Source organism: Lepidothrix coronata, unplaced genomic scaffold (genome assembly GCF_001604755.1).
Source record: "Lepidothrix coronata isolate B3197 unplaced genomic scaffold, Lepidothrix_coronata-1.0 Scaffold39, whole genome shotgun sequence".
NCBI classification, from domain to species: domain Eukaryota; kingdom Metazoa; phylum Chordata; class Aves; order Passeriformes; family Pipridae; genus Lepidothrix; species Lepidothrix coronata.
In genome coordinates, this window is record NW_016690219.1 from 4,667,743 (window position 1) to 4,691,261 (window position 23,519).

At 40.2% G+C, this 23,519-nt stretch overlaps 2 protein-coding genes across 15 annotated transcripts in view; one reads left to right on the forward strand and one right to left on the reverse strand.

Moving 5' to 3' along the window:
- RUNX2 (runt related transcription factor 2) overlaps positions 1–23,519 on the reverse strand; it is a 223,693-nt gene that overhangs the window by 170,437 nt on the left and 29,737 nt on the right. The gene's annotated exons all lie outside the window — the stretch shown is intronic.
- SUPT3H (SPT3 homolog, SAGA and STAGA complex component) overlaps positions 10,131–23,519 on the forward strand; it is a 308,388-nt gene continuing 294,999 nt past the window's right edge. For 8 of the 12 annotated variants that reach the window (XR_001874457.1, XR_001874454.1, XR_001874459.1 and 5 more), the window contains exons 1-2: positions 10,131–10,362; positions 21,185–21,279. Coding sequence is in view for 6 of the 12 variants with exons in the window: in XM_017813121.1 (XP_017668610.1) it covers positions 10,345–10,362; positions 21,185–21,279 (113 nt within the window). In the remaining 6 variants the exon portion in view is untranslated. Of the gene's footprint in view, positions 10,363–10,502; positions 10,649–10,682; positions 10,818–11,010; positions 11,044–21,184; positions 21,280–23,519 lie in introns of those variants that run through there. The other 4 variants (XM_017813124.1, XM_017813125.1, XM_017813126.1 and 1 more) reach the window with 4 other exon arrangements.

Genomic DNA, 23,519 nt, shown 5'->3' on the forward strand with positions numbered 1-23,519 from the left:
TCAGAGGGGGCAAAGCAGATATAAAACCTTTCTTGGAAGACCACAGCAGCTCTCATTACTACCAAGCTTCTCTTTGTAGAGGAGAAGATAGAGAAGCTCTTCCCATGCCTGGAATGCTTTCAAAGATACTGTGCTTGGCACCCCGAGGTTAGTGCGATTTCTGAGCAGATAAAAGCCCGTTACATGAAAAGGCAGATCCCACCCTCTTTCTTTCTTTTTTTTTTTTCTTTCCTCCTTGGTGAGAAAGAAAGAAGAGCCTTATTCTGTCTGCAGTTCCACTGATTTCAATGGGAGTCTTCATGGAATAAGGTGCTGCTTCACATAAGAGAAGCAGAGGAAACCTTTAGCTAACTTGCTGCTTCAGGTTACTTGCCTTATCCTTTCATATTTTCATGTCTAAACGTCCATCTTGGTGAAGAACATGTCAAGCCTTTCAGCTCATTACTTCCACTACATTTTAAAGAGCTGGAATAATTTGTGTTTTTAGGCACAAGAAAACCGTCTTCCACTGTTTTTGACAATTGAAGAACATGGACTGAGGGAAGCAGAGGAAAGCTCTGTTTACTAAACACCACATGTAGATTACCACTGATCGTTTTTCTAAGGAAATTTATGACCTGTGTGGAGTAAATAAACTCCCTTTTTGGTAAAGAATCTGCAGCCAATCATTCATTCTTGCTTAGAGACATTACTGTTCGAGTTGCTTTTATGTGGAAGGCTACAGTAAGGGGTGATGTTATTTCTAAATAGACAGTTGGCAACTAAAAAAGAAAAAAAAAGCTATTTCTGACATTAGTTATCATGAGATTCTTGCTAGATTATGGCACATTCACTCTGGTTCAGGAAAGAAAGAAAAGATAATGATAGGACAATTATAATTCTTGTAACTAATATGTTATCTTCATGCATGCACTTGCATGCCCAGCTCCATTTACTGGCAAGTTATGGCATTTTACACATCTGAAATAAACAGAGAGCTCTCAGTGTGTCCAGAATGTTCAGTAAGTCTGAAAGCTGTTTGCTCTCTATCTCAGAGTAAATGAGACAGACACTTTGCTTCTCCTGGCTGCCCACCCTGTACTCCCATAATTATGCTCTTTCCCTGCTGCCCTTCCTCATTTTTGCTCTGGGTCCAATAGAGATACAACTTTTTTTTAGGCAATTTTAGGCAATCATGACAATTAAGTGAGAAGAAGAAGTGAGAAGAAGTTATATAATGTTTTCAGAAATACGAGTGTTTCTCATGTGCAAGTAACTCAGCCATTTTTAGCTGTACCCCTCTTGATTTGCACTGGTGTGAAAGGGGAACTGGGCTGTTTTTAAGTCTGACTAATTTAATAGATGCACACAATATGTTTGCTTATTTTCTTCTATCATATGTGAAATTACCAATACAAACTTTAGGAAATACCATTCCACAACAAAAATATTCTGAATTTAAAACGAGCAAGTGCCTTCCTGAGTGATGATCCCATGTCCTTAACTCACCCCACTGCACTTCAGCATGTGGGTCCTGTAATGTCACTGGGACTTTGCCTCCTCTAGAAAAATGATCTGTTTCTGATGAGGGGTGTCGAAAATAGTTTTCCACCCTCAGATCCACTCAAGTACTAGTAGAAATAGCTGCCTCACTGGTGTGGACAAGGTCAGGTAGGTTCATTGCTTACTGTAGCAAATCATGCCTGTTGAGGGCTCATGGGACAACCTGCCTACATAGGATTTGCCTTGGAGTGCAGAGAAGAATTTGTTACAATAGGTGTTGAACTCACTGACTTTGTCTGCACTGGAAGAGAAGTTGTTTTCAACACTACTCCAAGGTGTGTGGAGAGTGGGTGGGCATTTTGACAGCAGTTGTCAAAAACACGTTGTTTCTCTGGGGGAGGTACACTCCTACTAAAATATCAATGCTCCTAAAGGACCAGTTCAGTAAACCTGTGACAGGGCAAAGTCTGCAATGACAGCATGGCCTGGGACTTTCTGTGCTGCTGTACACGTGCAGGATGCCAGATGATGAGCAGCATTTTTAATCATCGACATAAATACAGAATTCAAGGCCACAAGCCAACTGTCAAAGATTATGCTGCCTAATTCCAAGAACGGTTAGTGGAAGAAAATACCCACGTTATAGGCCAGTGATCAATACTCTCACCACGTGAAGCTGCTGACATAATAATTAATGCCAAATCTCGCAGCCCCTTCACACACTATGTGCTCTTCTGAGCTCATGTGAAAAAGCATAAGAACTATTTCGCCAAACCAGACTGGATGAGGCATCTCTGCTTCTCAGATGTTCATTAATAATTGACCAGAACTGTGGAACCAAGATAAAAGAAGTGGATTGTACCAGAGGTTTTCTTTTTCTATGGCATTTATTTTTGCAATTACAAAAAGAATAAGCTGGCATATGAGGAAGGAAACTGAAGCAGAAGTTATTTTTCAAACAGATAAAAGAAGATGCTATTTTGTACAGAACAACTTTTAGTTGACCTTTGCAACGAATGCCATAAAATACTATTTTGGCCACAAATGGAACAACATTTTTAGGAGGATTAATGTTTAATCTGTCTGTCTGTCTGTCTATCTGTGCATGATTTTAAAGAGACTGGAGGAAGCTAGCAGCTCACTCTCACGTATAATTGCATCTGTAAAACTTTAAAACTGTGCAAGATCTTTCTCTGCTGTGCTGGATGCCACTAGCATTAGCAGATTACCACAGAAAAAGAACCTAAGGTAGACAGTGAACTTCATAAGGAGTCTTCCAAAAACCTTCCATCCCTCAAAAACTTTAATCCTCAACAAGATCTCGACTCTCACAAAACCCACTATAATATATGAACTGTTCAGTACGCTCACAGAGTTGATAACAGAGTATTTTTTTGAAAATGATAAAACCCAGAGCTATATTAGACGGGAGAAAGTAATTTTTGAGGAATTTTGAAACCCTGGAGAAAATTCAGAGGGGTCAGTCACTGTGCTTATACTCAGGGAATATTTTTTTTTTTTAATTATCTCTTTTTTTTTGGCATTGGTACAGGTTTCTGTCAGACCACATGTCCCATGGCATTCCCACAATATTGCATGAGTACCATGACCATGCAGTCATACTTTTGTCTTTCCTGGCCCTGGATGTTAGGTGAATGTGAACCTTAAAAAATAAAATGGACACTCAAAAATGTAGATACTTTACTTTTAAACAGAGAGATAAAGGACATAGCAAGAATAGAGAAAGAAACTCTCCAGATACAAGAGCCTCTGTATTGGCACTCTGCAGCAGTTCCCAGTAAAAATGCTTTAGCTAATCCCAGCTGTAATATTGGCTCATTGGAGAGGGTGACTGGGTATATGTCCTCTGGCTGATCTGAACACACTGCCTATAGTTTAAAATCAACATCCTGAGTTTTTCATAATTTAAAAAACGTATCTAATTCATTAGTGTAAGCGTATTTTAAAATGGCTCTGTATTTTCCATCATGAAACTGGCAGAATGGAAATTGGAGAGAAGTAGCAAAGAAATAAAAAAAAGTATCCCGCTCTGTTTCCCAGCTACAGGAATGATCAAAGCTGCCAGAGAAGCACCTTATACAAAAGGAAGACTGTCTGGAGAAGAGGTAAGAACATTCTCAGGAACTCTGCTGAAGGCAGTGCTTCTTATCCAAAAGAAAGATGGAAATATGTAATTGTACCCTTCCTTTAAAACTAGCTCTTGCTGCTTTCCTGTGTGTTACAGATCACATGTTATTTTACATTGGAAGCTTACTGCTAAAATCTAAAATGTAAGGGCCAAGTCCTGCTCTTAGATACACATGCACTCCAATGAGCTCAAAGAGAGCTGTGTTCATATGTTTAGCAATGGAATTTGGCCCTAAATATTTAAACATTTATTCAGAGGGGAAAAAAAAAAGCTTCTCTGATACACTTGTATCTCATATCTAATGTAGACAGATTACCACCACTGGGCACCCATGCTGAGGCATAAAATGTGTTGGGGAACCATAAACTCAGCATTCTACCTGCTCTGCATGGTCAAATAACATGAACATGTTTCAGAACATTAAGGAAATTAAACCTTTAGCAACCTGTGGCTGATGTTATTTATTCTGCAGTCCAGCAGTAATTTGATGCAAATTGCTGGCACTATTCCTACAAGTCAAGAAATTACTGTTTTGAATGGACTGATTCTGGAAACTTTCATTATATGAATATGCAATCCAGAAAGAACTAATATCCTCTGTTTATATTTTTTCTGTAGAGGAAAGCTCAGTCTTCTGCCTGATTCTCACTTATCTTCCCAAGGCTTATGACTGGAGTCCATAATAATCTAACCATGTCATTTGGAAATGGTTAACCTGAGGATCCCACCTGTTCTCTGTGGCAAATGGCCTAAATGTGTTTTTGCTGAGGATACAAAGGATTCAGAAACCTGCACTAACCATGGTGACTGGGCTTCCAGTGAAACCTACTCCTGATAGTGTATTTGCCAGAATACATCCTGTTACCAGAGTATCCTCTGTGCTTCTGGTTCAGTCGGGGTTAACTTTGGTTGTGCATTTTGTGCAGCACAGTGGTTTCAGTGAAATGCTGACAGTCAGGACAGTGAGAGTGATGGGCAGGTGTGATTACATGGGTCATGAATCTCTCCTGATGTTGTGCTTCAGTGAGCTCCTTGAGATCCATTAGCTAGAGCTGCTACCTGCTCCCCAGCTGGAGGAGTCTCTGGCTACAGAGTTGGCTCTTTCCCTTGCTTTGGAGAATTGGAGCTTTGCCTCTTCTTTACTGCTCTCATTTTCAGGTGACAAGGATATCCAGCATACTGTTAGAGTGCTCTTTCAAAGCTGCATGGTTTTTTTGGGCACAGTCAGCTTTGTAAGAAAGACTCTGCACCGTTTTTAGAGCCTTTTGGCTCTAAACCATAGAGGTTGAGAGCTCTCTAACCATAGAGGTCACCCTTGAATATCTCCGGCTATAGAGGTGCAGTGCAGGATGTTGCCAAAATGCTGTGACCTTTGTGGGAAGAACGTAGGAAAAAGAGCATGTACAGACTCGTTAAGTTAATTAATAATCATGGCCAGTTGGGCCTTCTACCCAGATCTTGCATCAGTGCTAACAAGGTGAGTTAGGAGTGATCTATGACCAAGAAATTCTTCGCTGGTACAAATCATGATTTTGGTTTGCTCTGGTGGTTATCTTGGTTGAGATCAAACCTCAAGCGTTACTTCAGATAATATATACAATTATTAGGATAAGCCTCCTTGATTGTGTGTGGAAACTCCCAACCTCATTTGTGGAAGCCATGGTTTTGAAAAGGGTACAACAAACAAACACTGTTTAAGCCACAGTCTCAGTTAGGGCAGCTGATTGGAGAAGCTGGAGGAGTCGGTGGCTGGGAAAAGGACCCCTCTAAAGTAGTTTTTCTTCAGCTGCATTGATTCAGATCAGTCAGGAACAAAACTCTGCTTTTATCTTTATATTTAATTCATATGCTGCTTACTTAAGGGCGTGCCTACTGTGTTGGCTTCTGAGAGGAGTGTTAATATATGTGCAAAATGGCTACTACAGGTTGAAAGTCTTGGTCACACAACTGGATTACACAACATAAGGTTCTATCCTCAAGATCATGGTGCTACCTAATTCTGTCTCTCCAGGTCTTTAATTTCCAGGCATCGGAATTGCCTTAAATCCATTTTGGCATGGAATGCATCATTATTTTCATATTGTGCTAGTCTACTCTCCTGCTTTCATCCATACAAGCCAGGAGTGAATAAGAGTTGGCAACTTCATACTCGACTATTATATTGCAGAGTACACTTTAATCAGCACCCTAATAAACAGCATGCTCAATTAATTGGGACATTTGCCAGGAAACCAATTCCCTTCCCTGCACTTCAGTCGCTGTAAATGATGGATAAATAGCATTCTTGCTGTTGTCTGTGAGCATATTTGTTGTAATTAACAGGTATGATTTGGTGTTTGCTGGCATGTGTTACCTCAGTAGCTCTGCTCACTTTTGAGCAGGCTCCCTGTTCCCGGGCAGTTACTAAAAATAAATAAAGCAGAGATTTTCTCTTCACTATTTGCTTAAATCAAGGTAGTGCTTTTGTATCAAAAACAAAAAAAAAAGATAATCTATATATTATATTCCTATATGGTTTTGACAATTACAGGTGGTAATTTAATTAGCAAGTTTCTGTTTTAATTAGTATGGCAAAGAGGGTTTTGCCATACTATGGAATAATTTATAATAAAGGGAGGGATCTCTGCTGCAGCTTTCTAACACTATGTTTTTTGACCAGAGGCTGCATGGTGGTTTGCTTTAAAGTGGTATTTCCTTGAGGGAGATCCACAGAAGTACAATCTATTTTCATAAACTGGTATATGCTGTGATTTACTGTAGGCATGTGACACTTTCTCCTATTCAGACACGCTTTGCCAAAAAATTAAATAAAATTGAACACAGCAAACCCTTCTAATCCCTGCATTCCTCACAGATTGCTTTAATGGAGACTGAAGAAATTATTGGAAGTAAATGAATACAAAAAAGGAAATGGTACTGGGGAAATCTCAACAAGGGATCTTAAAAACCAGGGTGGCTATGGATCAGCAAAGGGTAGAAACATTCGTGTAATTAAAGGAGAACATAATTTGTGAGTTATCTGAAAAAAATTGTCTGGGTTGGCATTTACTTTGACTTGTTGGCTGGAGGAGAAGAAACCGCCCTGTACCACTGCATACGGTTCCTTATTAGTTGTGGCTTCTGCAGAGGCTCCGTCTCCTCTTTGGAGCAAGGAGGATTTCTTTCATTACATAATCCGGATTATGGTTTTTTTTTAATAGATTGAATTTTTTCTTCTCCTGTGTGTGCAAATTCTCCTTGCCCCAATGCTTCTATGCTGAGGTTATTATGCCGAAGGAATGCGAGTGTCTAGAGTAACAATGGTTCATTTTCGTTTAATGACTTTGTCGACAGGATGGAGACATTTTTGTGGTGTGATGAATTCACTCGGTCTCCCGTTGTGTTTTCTCCACATGCTTTGGAAACTCTCTCTCTCTCTGAGAATTGTGGCCATCCACTCCAGCAAGAGCTTCATTACTTTATATTCATTGTATTTAAATGACACCCCAGTGGTACTGACCTCCTGGGATGATTGATGTAAATTATATGCTATGTAGGGGGAAAATAAAATCTTTTTCTGACTTTTTATGTTCTGCAGAAAAATAAAAAGTGAAAACAAATGACAGAGAAAATCAGGCTTATTCAAAGTGAAACTTTGTAAGCATTATGGTTTGAGCAGACTCCAGCTTGTAAAAGTGCTGAGATAGTTTATAATGACCTTGTGATCTGAAAGGTGACCTGGAAAGGGGAAACAATTTTGTATGTGCCCTTTTTTGGTTCTGTACAATGCACAACAAAAACTTGATCAGGTTTTTTTCCTCTCAGTGAAGTATTGTAAGAGTTCAGACCCAAGCAGGGAGCAGCCTCTGCACTTTTACGAGCTAGAGAAAGGCACACTACTAGAAAGGACACCTCACTCCTCTTTCCTCCTGTTTTCTAGCAGATTTTCTTGTATTGATTTCAGATTTCATAGCCAGTAGGTATCTATCTTGTCCAATTATTCTGCCAGGAGTTATTACCTACAGAAGTTGCAACAGGGGGAATGTTCTTTCATCAGTTCAGCTCATCACCGGGCAGCAGCTTCAATCCCTTCTGAACTGGTAACCTCTCACTGCAGGCAAAAGGGTTCTGCACAGCAACACAGTTTGTCAGAAAATATTTCTGTCAGTGCTTTTTCAGGCACCTCACCAAGTCACACTGCCTCTTTCCAAGCTCCTGGAAGTTATGTAGTTCACAGTGGACATGCTTAACCACATTATCCTAGTAATCCCCTTATTAAAATTACCATATGGAACTGGCATAGTAATTTCTCTATTTGTCTATGTTTTCATATTAGTCTGTCCTACCAATTCTGATATACGTGAAACTATGCATAGAAATCTCAGCAATATGCTGCCTTGCCTTCCTCAGTTTAATGTAAAGTTTTGACAAATCATAGAATTTGGCTAAAAACTTGAGTTGCCTTGAGTTTTTCTGCAGTACCTTTCACAACTTGACAGAACGCTTTGATTCTCCTTTTGGCCAGGATGCTCATCAGTAACCCTGCTTTGGCTGGGGTTGCCCAGATATTTTAAAATGTCTAACAGGAAGGAATAGTTTAGTGCATCCTCCTCGCAGCACTCACTAGACTTTGCAGTGCAGGCAAGAATCAGCAGCATAAGGCCTCTCGTTCTCTAGGATAACATCTTGGTGTTTTGCCCTGTTGCTGTCAGTGCTCGGGCTGGTATCAGCTTTACTTCCATAATCGTAAGCAGCAGCAGAAGGGAGGGAGGCTGGCAGCACTCGGCAGCCAGCCACAGAATCACCTCGTCTTTCTGAAGCTGATGTGGGAGGTGGGAACAGGGAGGAAGCAACGCAGAGGGGACTGGCAGAATGTTTATACGAAGCAGTAAGAAGGACGGGGAGTGAATGGTAGCCAAAAAAAAAAAAAACCACCACCAACCTAAGGGTAGCAGAAGGAAGCTAAGAGAGAAAGACAGAAAATAAGATGGCTTTGTAATAAACTGGAATTCAGATAGTCCCTGGAGTGTTAAGATCATTGCAGTGGTTACCAGAGCTTTCTTTTTCCTCTTTTTCTTATCCTCCACTCCCCCCCCCAAATAAAAAAAGAAGTAAAATACTAAGATTTGCATAAAATTATGAAGTCTCTATGATGTCAGTTTCTTAGAATGAGTCCTAGGAGAAATTATATGAACCCTGTTCTGTGGGTAGGCAGGAATTGGAATTGAGATAGGCTGAGAAGGTCAAAGAAGAAGACAGAACGTAACTTTGGAATTTGTACACCCTGAAAACTTTCAAGAAAAGTAAGATTTTTGGTGGTGAAAAAAGCACTAACAGTTATTCCATTTAGCTGTATTGGTCCCACTTATTAATTCCAGTTTATACCATGGTACACTTCAGCCTGTCTCCTAACAAACCTGCATGTGATGAGCGAAAAGACCAAACTAAACTCACAGAAACCTACAGTTAGGAGGTGTCGAAGGAAGAAAAGGTTGAAAGGAGAAAGGAAGGGTTAAAAGATGAAAGGAAAGGTGGCTTAATGCTCCAGCTCACCTAGTCATGCCCTTCCCCATCAACCTATTGAGCTGACAGGACACAGGAAAAGGAAAGCCACCATTGCCGGGAATCAGAGGAAAACACAGATATATAACCACCTCAATGCCTTTCATCATCCCAGCATAGAACAGTGTATTTAATCGGGAAGGGACCTACAATGATCATCCTGTTCAAGTGCCTGACCAGTGTTTGACCACTCTCTCAGTAAAGACATGCTTCCTAAAGTCCAATCTAAACCTCCTTGGCACAGCTTTGAACAATTAATGGCATTGTTGAAGTAGTACAACTTAGTATGCCGTAGCAAGGATCCAGTGGTACTTGGAAGGCTAAAGACCAACCAGGATCGCTGTCGCTCACACTGTGCTATTTTTGAACACCTGTACAGGGCTGTAGCTGCAGAGATGAGGGCGGGCTGGCACCTGTGCTGAGGTCAGACACCTATGTAAGCCCACACCTCCCTCCTGAGGGGGATCCAGGCACCTCTTCCCAAAATTCTCCAGATTTTGGCACTCACAGTAGCCCTGGAGCTCTTCCCACTGCCGTCCAGCACCACCCAGTGCTGACAGGGAAGGAAGGGGTGGCCATGGCCCATCGGGCAGCACCTGCAACAACCATCCCTGGAGGTGTTCAAGGAAAGACTGGACTTGGCACTTAGTGCCATGGTCTAGTTGACAGGGTGGTGGTTGGTCATAGGTTGGATTAGGAGATCTCAGATGCCTTTTCCAAGCAAAGGGATTCTGTGATCCACAGAATTCTTAGGGTATACTGAGTTGGAAGGGACCCATAAGGATCAAGTCCAGCTCTTAAGTAAATAGGCCATACAAGGATTAACCCACAACCTTGGTGTTATTGGTACCAGGGTCACCTGCAGCAGGTGACGTAGGAACACATCCAGGTGGGTTTGGAATGCCTGCGGAGAGGGAGATTCCATGACCTCCCTGGGCAACCTGTTCCGGTGCTCTGCCAGCCTCACTGTAAAGAAGTTCGTCCTCATGCTGAGGCGAAACATAGTGTGTTTTTAGATTATGGCCACTGCTCCTCGTCCTGTCACTGGACACCACCAAAAAGAGCCTGGTACCATCCTCTACTCACCCGCCTTTTGAGATACTTATATGCATTAATGATCCTGTGATTCTGTGAGGGGCGGGCTGAGGGGAGCGGCTGAGGAGAGAGTTGAGATGAGAAGAGCAGCGGAGGTGAGCGGCTGAGGGGAACGCCGGCAGCGGCGGCGGGAGGACGCGGTGGCGGCCCCGCCTCGCCCCGGCTCCTCCCCGCGCCCTGGGAGGCGCCGCCGCCTTCCATGTGCGGGGCGGCCGCTGTGGCGGAACCGGCTCCTCCCCGGCGCGGGCGGCGCCATTTTAGCCCCCCTCCCTCCCTGCCTGCCTCGGCGGCCGTGGCGGCGGCGGGAACAGCGCGAAGCTGCCGCTGCTTTCCGTCCCCCTCGTTTTCTCGCCTCGGTCCAGGCGAGAAGGAAAGACCGAGGTTCAGTTCCTGCCCCTCGCTCTCCCCTCTCGGCTCTCCGCACACGGGGTGGGGGTGGGGGGACCGGGCACCACAAGCTGCTCCCACCCTCCTCCCATCCTTCCTCCCCTGCACATCTCAGCCGCCTCCTCCTCCATCCATCCATCCTTCCCCGGGGGTGAGCCTTTGAGTGAGTCACCAGCGAGGGCATGCTCTTAGGCAGTGTGTTGCTATTAATTAACTTGGCGAGGCTGCTCGGTGTCGGGGCCTTCAGGAGCATTAACGGGGCGGTTCCTGCCCGTGGTACCTGCGGGGCGCGGGGGGGGGACCGGGGCGCGGGGTTTTCTGGTGTCCTTGGGTGGTGTTACATCAGACCCTGCCCTGCTTGGTTTGTCGTCATGCAGCTAATCTGGAAGGTGTTTCTAAGACTTCTTTTTCATTTTTTTTAAGATATTCTCAACATTATGCGACAGTGGCCAGGCTTTGGCCTGCAGTACTCTGCAGGTTGTTAATTTCTTCGTGTCACTCTGATGCTACGAAGTGTTACTAGTTTGTAATTTTTGTCTACAGGAAGTGGATTTTATTTATTTTGCCCAAACAGATGTAGTGGTTTATTAATTGTAATTCTATGTATTTGGCTGTTCATTCTTAATGTGAAGTGTTGGATACATACACTGATGCCCTAAATTGATGTAATTCCTGATATTTCAGAATGTTTACTTAAGGTCTATGGTATTCCTTACAGAAATTATTAGTCCTCTCAGAAATTAATGGTAAATGCTAAAAACCTTGGAATAACAGTCCAGAAGCATATTTCCCTGTGTTAGCTTTAAGTGACTTTTCCACTCACTGTGTTTTTATACCTCCTCTGTACAGATCAACTGCTTCTAAGTTCCTAGAAATTACACAAATGGATGCTTTGTAGTTGATGAATGCAAAACACAATATACATGCAGAACGTATATTACTGTGTGTGTGAAGGGGAGGCAGGAACCTGATGTTGTGGGCAACCAAGTTTGCTGTATGGCATTAGTGCTAATGATTTATTGTGAGACATTTGATTTCCAACGAGTGAATCTGTTTCAAGGTTTGCAGCAGTGTTGGTGATACGCTTACATTTTCTTTTGAAGTCTTTGATCTAACTCCCACATCATTCTCTTTCTTGATACAGGCCTTGCTTTCCCTTTGGCTTAAGGCAGCAGTGCTTACTTGGCGGGATACAGTGCACCCTCCCTCTCTCCCTTTTTGCATATCTTTCTTCAGTGCTGGCCAGATCCAAGTGGTGTGGAAGGCAGTGTCAGTCCCTCTCTTAACTTCAGTGGACTTTGCACAGGCCCGTATTTGCATGTTACTAATATGCAAATCACATTTTGTTTTATTTTGGTTCCTTTTTCTCCCGTGTATTGGTGCCACGTAGGTGGAAATGTTAATGTTAAAAGTAGCATTTCCAACTCTAACAGTTTTTCTGAAAGCCTCATCTCTGCTTGTGAAAGTTTGAAAAAGTTAGTTTTCAGTTAGAGAAAGAAATTCTTAGCTGTGATGTTCTGAAGAAAAGCTTGAGGTCTTGCCAGAATATGCTAAAAAGGCAGGAGGAAGAACTCCAAGTCATGTCTCTGAGAAGTAAACAACAAAACCTTCAGTGCATTAGTGGCATTTTACTTATGACTTCAAAGTACATGGATTTGGAGACATTACTTAAGGTTTAAAAAGATTCAGTAGCATTTAGATTATTTGCTGAGCCTCTGAGTATCATAACCAGCTGAATTACTCTCATGGGCTCAATTCTGAGTAGCACAGAATGGGGCTGGGATTTGATTAGTCAATTAGTAACTTGTCAGTGTAAGCAAACTGTAATTTAGCAAGCTACAAGTGTTTTAAGAATTGCCTACATATAATAGTGTAGAGCAACGGTGAGTATTGTTCACCTTGTTAGTGCTGCTCTGATGTGATGCCCTCGGGCCGTGAGACCAGCTAGACAGTGTCTTTCTAGGTCATCATTGCAAGAGTGTTCTGAGGCATGAGGCCAAACCCAAGCAGTGTATAATTATACCATAGAAACTAATTGAGTTAATGCTCTTGTTGCAATTGTGAAATATCCAAATGTGTAGATACACGAGTGTGTGCAGAGAAGGAAACTAGTCGGGCCTCTGCTCTCATGGAACGAGTCAGTGGTGAGTCAGTTATGAGCTTATCTGGAGCTGATCAGAAAAACTGCCTGTCAAAGGTTCTGAAAATGGTATTGATTTGGTCTGTAATCTGTGTTTCAGATACTTGGCACTCACAATGCTGCAGGGAGTCGTTACTAATTTGAAGTAACCTTAGTAAGTGTTCTTTTGCAAGCTAACACTGGTGAAACTTCTATTTATAAATAATCTTTGGCTCTTCTCTACCCCTGTACTTTGCATACGTTTGAAGTATTGCATTTGATGACAATCAGACTTTCACAGAGTCAGCTGCAAAGTTTCTAGTTCACACAGCTCCTTAAACTGTCATAGGAGTAACAGTAATGGAAAAAGAGGTCAGGAGCTTGCATGGAAGAGGTGATTTCCAGTAGGCTTTTGCTGAAATGTTTTATTGAAAGCACACACGTTTTTCTTTGCTACTTAAGCACGTGGTTTTTAAAAGCACTTAACATTGAAGAGCTACGTTGATAATTCTTATTATTTGAGAAATTATAGCAAGAATTAAGCCAGTTCCTAAGTATACCTGGGAAAAATGTCTATTTTTGACTGAACAGGAATACATTTTAACAGACACTTATTGGTCATCACCTGTGACTGAGATCTCTGGAAAGGGTTGGTGGGCCTGAATGTTACTGACATACTGTTAGACCTGCTTTTTAAGAGCTAATTTTCGTGCTTGCAACTTACATTTTAAAACCATGGCTGTTTTTCCTGTAGTTTTCCTTGTATTAGCTGTTGTGCAAATGAACAACAGAGGTAGACATTTTCTCCTCTAGAGAATTTCTACTTTTGATGGCTAGCACTGATTTCTGAAAGGAGAGGAACAGCTCAACAACAAGAATTAGGAGAAATTTTATATAATCTCACCTACGTATTTGGCTGCTTGTTTTTGATGAGACATTTTGGATAGATACATTGATGCCCTAACTTGATGGTATTCCTGATATGGCAGAATATTCAATTAAAGTTAGGGTGGTACTATATATTAAGAAATTATTTTAATTGCATTTCAAATAGTGAACCAAACACAGAGTGATGTGAAAAGAGGAGGATCAATGTGAGCAGTGTAAGAGATTGAGAAGATAATGCTACCTTGAAAGGAGATGAAGGCAGGTGAAGGTTTAGAGAGAGAAATTATACTGAGGAAAATATAGTTTAAGGCTAATGGTGACTTGGCTGTGCTTTATAGAAAATCTACCTGCGTTAGTAAAACCTTAAACTTTTAAGTTACTTTAGATGGAACTAAAGGTAGATGGGAACCATTGTTGGCAAATGAGCAGTAAAGCATATTGGCAGAACTAATTTGACCTTTGCATATAAATATTTCATGTTTTACTTGTCAGAATAAGCAAAATACTAAGCAAGTCACAGTTTGGGGCCTGTTCATCTTTGCATGCTGGAGTCAAGTGTGCAAGTCCCTGGTGACTTGAAGGTATTCTTTATCACCAGACCTGTGTTTGCTTCACTGAAAATTGTCAGTGGTTCCCACAGGAAGATCATGGTCGCTAAATTGCATCACTATACAATTATTAAATAATTAGTATGGAAAGTTGAGAGTACTAATGTTTTATGAAAAATCAATTGCTAGTCCAAATAAAGTTATGGTTATAGGAGCCAGCTCCTGAAAGCTGTGGAAACTTTGCTGTTAGTTACAGGTTGTCTGGTCTTTACACTGTTTTGTTAAAGCATTTAACAAAATAGAGGAAAGAAAATAATTGATGTTTAATTTGCAGTGCCCTTAACTGCCAGATGTGGCACAGAACAAAAAGTGTGCGTGTTCAGTTCAGAGGGAGATGGGCATATACATTAGATTTAATTTTCCCTGCTTTCTTCTTAAAAATAAATATATCACTTCTGGGGAAGGACAGAGCTCTGATTAGACTGGAGCTAGAAATGCTGAGAGAAGTGTTTGTAAACATCTCCAGATGTGGAGGCAGAGCTCTCGTGTAAGATTGCGCTGTGTGTTTCCCAGTCTCAAGTAAAACAGTCACATCTGTATATTAGTATTCTTTCAGTAGTCCAGACCATTCTGTGGTCTGTTTCAGAAGAAGCTTAAATAATTGTCCTGTCTAGCTCATGGGTGGACAAATAATAGCTTAAAATGTGAGGACATGCAGAGTAATTTCAAGTAAAACAGCAGTTGTTACACACAGTGAAGTCAGAAGGGTATATTTTAGTCTGAGGTTGGTTAGTGACTTTTCTTTCCCAGCTAAGTCAGTGAGAGCATTGTGCTTGTTCACTGCTTTCATGTAAGGTCTTCAGTAAAATTAATGCACAAAGATACATTATGAAATGTAGAAATGAACATGAAGGATTATTTTATTTCCAGGGATGTTGAAGAGTTTTAAAATCATTAAGATGCATGTTATTCTTTGGACCAAAATCTATGCCTACTTGTATTAGTAAATTTGTTTTTCCCTTTGTTATCAGCCATGCATGTTTCTTCTGTAACTTCTCCATGGGAATGAATGACTGAGTTGCCTTTTAAATGGAAAGGGGGGAATGATGTTCAGTTGTGTTCCTTGTATTCGTGTGGGCTTTTCAAGCATGTTTTGTTCCAAGAAAGAGTGTCACAGTTAAAGACGAGATGCTTATTTGTCTGGGTGGTGAAAGCTGGGCTGGGCATTGACAGCTATAAGATGAATTTTTCTTTTTGGTATTCACTTTAAAATAAAACTACCATAAGCAACTAGTCTATGAAGCAATAAATGGAAGCAGCAGCAGCAGATGTAATGTGTTACCCTTAGCATGAATAGTGCATGCATTTCGCTTTGTGATACTTTGTTAATTAATTAAAAATTAAAGCAAGCTGAGATTGCATTCCCAGCTTTGAACAATATTCTTGAATGCAGACCTGGTGCAGATGTGTCACTGCCCGCCCACAGATTGCTCCTAATCCTAGATTTGGTCTGACTGTTCCCTGAAAGTTTGGGCCTTTGCTTTATCTACTTGGCTTTTGAAGAGGTGGTGTTTAGGAAATATGGAAGTTACTCATCCTATTGCCTGTAAGCAAAGCCATTTCTTAATTGTTGCACAAAAAAGCTGATTTTTTTTTTTTTAACCTGGACAGGGTTGAGGATGATCAACTAGTTTCATTATATACTTGGAATCATTAATTTGTTGTAAAATTCAGACCATACATGGCCTGTGCATATCTGTGACCCTTTAGAGTGTTTCTGGTTCCAACCTGCTTGAACAGCTCAGGAGAACTTAAGGACTTGGTGTTTCCATTTTTACTTTTCCCATATTACTGGGAGAGTGGGTGATAAGCAAAACAATATATGTACTCATGCATTTGGTAATTAATTATTGGTGTTTTGTTCAACCTTCTCTTATTTTTTAATAATTTTGAGTGCACACTCAGAAAGCTGGTCTCGCACATGTTCAGCAGGGGTTGTGGCTGTGTTTTTGTTTTTTAAAAGAAATGCTCTAAAAAAAAAAATCTGTATTTCCTGTATTTAATTAAGTTGTTACATCTCCAGTTCCAGAACTGTTACTTTACACTCTTGTCAGCTGGTGAGGCCATGCATCTAGTGAAATACTCAGTGGCAGCAGACTAGTTAATCTAATTACTCTGAAGTAAAGAGTGTGAAAACAAAAGCATTAATTTTAATTTTGTGCTAATTCATAGTCATCTTGGCCTTTATTTCCTTCCTGTTTTGTTTGGGTTTATATAAATGAAAATTTGTCAGTCTGTAAATTTTTGCATGGTTTCAGTTTATATGCAAAATGCGTTTATGAAAGGCAAGAGAAGAGGACTGATGTGATAACTACATTAGATGTGTGTTTATGAATTAAGTCATTGTGATGGTAAATTCTGCTCTGTGTTATTCAGTGCAAAAAGTTATGCAAGGACAGTGCTGGGTTTTTTGGTAATTCTGCACCTTTGTTGGCCTGTCTGTGCAAATCCACTTTTGTTTTAAACAGACCCAGTTTAGACTTAGAAGTTTTCTTTTGGTGAAGTGACAGCTGTTATTACTATTCATGTTTGCTCTTCCTGAGTGAGTTTAGGTCACTCAAACTGTGTGTTTAGAGGACTGTTCTCTAGTGATTGTTTGGATGCACTTTTCTCTTGGATCTTCATGTGACATTTTGGCAATGGTGGCTGGTGAAAGTATTTGAGCAATATTTCAAGAGACTTGTTGACTGAGTATATGTTGTTAAGCCTGGAGAAGAGAAGGCTCTGAGGAGACCTCACAGCACCTTCCAGTACCTAAAAGGGCTCTGAGAGAGCTTGGGAGGGACTTTGGACAAGGGTGTGTGATGATGGGATAAGAGGGAATGGCTTTAAACTTAAAGAGAGTAGGATTATATATATTGGGAAGTTCTTTCCTGTGAGGATGGTGAGACACTGGCACAGGTTGCCCAGAGAAGCTGTGGCTGCACAATCCCTGAAGTGTTCAAGGCCAGGCTGGGCGGGGCTTGGAGCAGCTTTGGAGCAACAAGGTGTCCCTGTCCATGGCAGGGGGGTTGGAATGAACTGATCTTTAAGATCTCTTCCAACCTAAACTATCCTATGATGTTATTTCTCTCTCTCTCTGTCTCTTTGTGTATATATATGTATGTTAAGGCTGCTTTATGTAGGTCCCAAATAATATGAGTCAGCTTGCAGATTTTGTGATTTACTGTTATTGGCTAGATGTATATCCTGTATATTAAATTCACGTTTTAGGAGCAGTGGAATTTCAATTTTTATACATCTCTCAGCTTGCTCTTGAATAAGTAGATGGGTTATACAGACATCTCTTTGATTGTAGTAGAGTCAGTGTGAGTTAGTACTACTTGGTTATTTCAGGATGGCTATGGATGTGAAGGAGGGCTATGAAATGAAAGTCTGCCTGGATGTCTTACTGTGGTGAGAGGGATGGGCCTGAACCTGATGAAAAATGACTTAAAATTTGTTTCCCTTAACTGAGATCTCTTTTGTTCTGCTGATTCATACGGAACAAGTACTGTTTTCTGTTGTGACTCTTCAGTGTAAAAGACATTGAGATTGCAGGAGATGCTTTAAAATATATTAATGATTATATACACATTTTAATATGCATTTTTAATCATACACTTGATTGTAATATTTTACTTACGGGGAAAAGAATTTATAAAAGCTGGACCTCTTTGGATATAAACTCATAATTACCAGTCCAGATAGTGTTAATCAGAAGTTATCTTCTTTCTGGAGTTCATGATTAAAATACAGCACACTGAAATAATCTGTGACCTAATCTGAACATCTGAATTCATTTTGTAGAATATGGCAAACAGCTGCATTTCAGTTTGGAGTTAAAACAAATACAGTATATCGACCCATTGAAGATTACTGTAGGCTTTTCAGTTCCATGATAGCTGTACTTATTGAAGAAAATTGATTTGAGAGTGCTTCTGCTTTTGAATGATTTTTTTTTCTTTTTTTTTTTTAATGTCCGGAAGAAAGGAAATAGAACATACGGAGGATGAGACTTTGATGTGTAAAGAAGTTAATTATCTAAACCATCAAACAAAACGTGGGCTGTGGAAGTAATTATTGTAAAGGGTCTGATGAAGCCTGACAAGCTGTTGGTTTTTAATGTCAAGAAAATGCTGTACACCTGCTTGATTTGAAAGTTAAATCGTTGGGTTGCAATAGGAAGATCAAGTTTTTAGTGAAGCAATAGCCAATAAGCTTTCAGCTTTCAAGCCTACTGATACTTACACACATCTACAGCCCTGCAAGTGTTTTTTAATTAAACTGTTCTTGTCCACTTGGAGGGCAGGAATCTAGGAAAGGATTTACCCCAAATCAGGACTTGCATGAATCACAAATCTTACACTATGAGGAGGCAACTGTGGAATTGTCCCAAGGTTTTTGGGAATTTTGGGAGAATGCTTCTTAAGTTAGTAGAAAAGAACCTCATGGATAAAGTAAAATATCTGTTATGGATGGTCAAAGGAAATAGCCATATATATGATACTAAATTATATTAGTTTTAAAAACCCCTACACTTAAAACCCCCTTAAGTCTTTGTATGCTGTTCAGTTTTTAAACATTTTTTTTTGTTTTTAAAATTAACTAATTTGACTGTTTAGGTTATATGACTCTGGTAATTGCTGATTATGACAACACTGAAGCCTAGTGTGTAACTACTCATATGATTAAAATCAGACTTTAGTGGGAGCAAACTCGTGATTAAAGTTACACATGTGCATAAGTGCTTGCAGGATGGGGACCCAAATTAGAATCTGCTTGAAGATGAACAGAAGTCTGTGAAAATCTACTTGAAAGCATTAATAAAAATAAGTAAACTTATGACACCAAGTTGGGTGGGAGTAGGGAGGCTGTACAGAGGGATCTGGACAGGCTGGATCAATCAACCAAGGCCAGTTGTGTGAGGTTCAACAAGGCCAAGTCCTGCACTTTAATCACAATAACCTCGTGCAGTGCTGGGGGCAGAATGTTTGGAAAGCTGCTTGTTGGAAAAGGCCCTGGGGGTGCTGGTTGGCAGTGGCTGAACATGAGGCAGCGTGTGCCCAGGTGGCCAAGGAGGCCGATGGCACCTGGCCTGTGCCAGCAATAGTGTGGCAGCAGGACCAGAGCAGTGACTGTCCCCCTGTGCTGGGCACTGGTGAGGCCTCACCTTGCATCTTGGGTTTAGTTTGGGCCCCTCAACACAGGAAGGATGTTGAGGTGCTGAAATGAGTCCAGAGAAGGGCAACGGAACTGGGGAAGGGTCTGGAGCACAAATCGGATGAGGAGCAGTTGGGGGGCTCATCCTGGAGAAAAGGAGACTTGGGGGGAGCTTCTTGCTCACTACAACTCCCTGACAGGAAGGTGTAGCAAGGTGGGGATTAGGCTCTTGTCTCAGGTAACAAGTGACAAGTCAAGAGGAAAGAGCTTCTAGTTGTGCCAGGGGAGGCTTAGGTGGGACATGAGGATGTTTCTTCATGGAAAAGGTGGTCAGGCATTGGGATAGGCTGCCCAGGGAAGTGCTTGAGTTCACCATCCCTCGAGGGGTTTAAAAGACATGGGACATGGTTTACTCGTGGACTTGGCAGTGGCAGGTTAATGGTTGGAATCAATGATTTTAAAGGTATTTTCCAACTTAAACCATTCTATGATTCCACCTAAAGCATGAACGTCTTATTTTTCATCGTTTGTCCAGCTACTCTTGTGTCATTAGCTTTTCAAAGCACACATTACTTTTTGAAGGTATGTTATGACTTGTATTTAGACTATTATTTCTTCAACCAAAGCAGAATATTTGGGATTGATTGCAATGCTTTTAATGACATTTAATATAAATCTAGTCCTGTACTTTAAGATTGCTTTTTAGAAAGGTAATCTATCTTAACCTTTGAACTTTAAAATGGAGGAAGGTAGGATCTCTTACAGCACAGCAAACTATATCAACTTATATTTTATTGTCATTACTACTGCTACAACTAATAGTACAAGAAATGAGCAGTACAACTCAACTGTTACTAGTGTGCAACAAGCTAGAAGAGGAAGAAATGTAGTGGGAATATATCCTGTTTATCGGGAGACTTACACAATGTGCAGGTTTTTGTTAAAACATTAAGGGAAAGATGAAACTCCCTTTTACATATTTATGGAGTTTTCCATAATTCAATTTTGCTTAGTCAGTGTTTTAGTAAATTAAGTATTTTTTAAAATGAAATAGTTCAAAGGCGTTTGACTTGCATATTATTAAAGAGGAAAATGTAGATGAACTAATTACTTCATAGAATAAGAGTAAAATTATACTGCGTTTGGTTTGGAGTTTTTGAATGAGAAATTTATATAGAAAAGCTGTAATCTATTTTGAGTAAGTGTAGTCCCTTCAGTCCTATAACTATTATGGTGTTCAAGTCTTACTCTTTTTTTAATGCATTTCCATTTTAAGTAGTGTGTGTACATAAAGCTGGTGTTTTAGAAAGGAAGGTTGTGATGTCTATACTCGTTAAGTTTTAGCTTTTTCTGAGAATCTCTTTTGCTCCTGTTAGTTCAGTGGAGATGGTGTGGGTGTGAGTCACTAATGGTGAGGATACTGCAGGAATATAAGAGGATGGTTTGGGTAGCAAGATACTGATGCCTGTGACTACCATCTATTCCAGAATAGCAGTGTTTTTATCTTAATGCTTCTCCACTGGTGCTCCTAGAATACTTTTAATTGGTATTTCAGAAATAGTGCATGTTTCCAACACTTTGCTTACTCTAAATATCAACTCTTACATTTTCTGCAGTGTCTCACATGGGATTCTCTTCGCATGCAGAACCTTTGCCTGCAATTCTACCCCAAATAGCTTTTATTCCCTTCTGAATATGTAGTGTGAAACCTACGTGTGCTCTCTTGGAAATGAAATACAAGTATTAAGTGCTGTTATTTCTTTGTTTACTCAGATGAGCAGCACTGTGGCCAGCCCAATGTCAACAGTTGTCTCTTCAGGCAGTGGAAGAAAATCGACCAGCTTTACTCCTGAATTGCAGAGTATGATGTGAGTAACCAGTCAGAATATCTGGTAACGTCTGCCTTGTGTATTCATCTTTCAGATGGCTTCTTGGAATGTGTAAATAAGGGTGATGAGGGGAAAAAAGAGCAGGTATTAGTGATGGAGCTGTTAGTATTTTACTTCTGATTTGTAAAACATTCAGAGGTGACTTGGATAAATAAAAACCACACCCTCTCCTGAAAGGAGAGAAAATGCTGCTGAGTAAAGAAAAGCGTTTTTAATGTAAACTATAGAAGTCTTTAGAGACCTGTATTTCTCAGTCCTTCATCAAAGAAAGCTAAGCTTCCTGTTGTCATATATACTTTTGCAAAGAAATATGTTGTATTAACATCTTTCAGTGCTAATACTGAGATGTAGACTGCTGAGATCATAATATTGCTGATGCAATTTTGATATGGAATGCTTGGGTTTTAGCAGACAGGAAGTAAAATTGTTAAAAAAATAGGTTGTTCTTTTAAATGCACAATGGATTCTTAGAAACCCAGTTCCAGGCTGTGGCATTATATTTTTTTTTTTTAGTTTGTAACTTCTAAAGCCTTGCATGCTGTTTAAACCGGTGGGTTTTGTCAGTCTTAAAGATACTAGCATAATCAGAAGGATTCCTCAGAAGAAGTCTTTATCTTGACTGGTAATCTGCTACACTGGGCTGGCTGCAAATCTTCATTTTATAGAAAAGCAACAAGTTGATCAGACAGTTCAACCTGACATTACACAGCATTTTTCCCCTTTCTATGTCTGTCTGAGACACTATGGGGATGGCAAGTAATGCTCTTGTTCCCATGTGGCTTCATGCTCTGATTTATCAAACACTTTAAAGAATATTTCAGCTAAAAACTAAGAGACATCTAACCAGCAAGGCTGAAGGTTGGGAGCTGGGCTGCAGTGGCTCGTGTCTAAAGTGCACATTTAAAAAATGTATGATTGTGAATGTAATTATGGAGTGGAGGGAGAGGATGCACATTTGGCAGTTGCTGATGTCAGTGGCACTTTAAAGGGAGCTTTGCTTTATGAAATCTTGCAGAAGTGTCTTACAGGACTTTTCCCTTTGTTCATTTGTCAGAGTTGAAAATGAAATGGAGAAAGTTAATCCCAGAGTACTGACACGTAAATCCATAGTTTCAAAGGATAGTGGTAATCATTGGCTCTTTTCACTAAAGTCTTGGCTCTGAAATACTGTCCAGAATGTTGTTTGGGATAGGATGAGGTGAAGAAGGATGAACTTAACCATGACTTTTAGACTACTGATATTTACTTGGAGTGATCTTTACTTTTCAATAATCTTACCAGTATTGAAAAGCTGCTTTTTACTGTGTTGCTACTTCTTATTTTTTTAATTTTTAATCAGTCATGTATAAATCAAATAGTTACAGCATCCACATTCTAACCCATAGATCTATAACTATATTTTAATGACAGGGACAACTTATTTATTAAAATTACAGATATTTCCTGCATGTTACCATGATACCACCCTTTTGATCATTTTACTTTAGGTCATGAGTTGTTGAATCATCTATTAATTTACTTGCATGTGGCTTTTAATATATTACCTTGTGTGAGTTATCATTTTTAGGTAGTCTTATCTGAAATGTTCTACTCTCTTCCTTCCTGTTTCCATTATGTTAGAGCTAAAGATTAGGTGAGGAAGAATGTCAAAGCTTTATTTTTATTTATAAGTATATGAATATTTTGTTGTACCAGTTGCCTCCTGTACCCATAAAGAAGTTGAAGTATTTCAAAACTCCACAGATAATAATTTACCGACATAAAGACTGCATTTGGCTTTTTAACGTAATAGAAATATTTAATATCTTAGTATTGCTGCATCATATTAGAAATGCTCTTTGCTTTTCCTTCTTTTTTACTTGTGAAGGAGTTCATTTAGGACCAGAAAGGTGTCTTAGGTCACTTCAGGCTACATTAGCACTACCTTTTTTTTGTTTCAGTTACAGGCATGACAGTGTTAAATAAGAAAAATGGTAGATCTCCACGTCCTGTGCCTGTTCCTACTGGTTCCCTCTGGTTTCTTGTTGCTGCTTTTAGGAGATACAGGATTTTAGGCAGGTAAAATGGTAGTGAGAACAACTCTGCCTTGCTTTTCATCACATGTAGATTGACCTTCACTATTGTGTAGCAATTTCTGATCTGAGTTGCTAAGTGGGCAGTAGATACCTAAGGAGTTACTTGCCCTTTTCAAAAATGGAAGATGTAATTTGTTTTCAGTT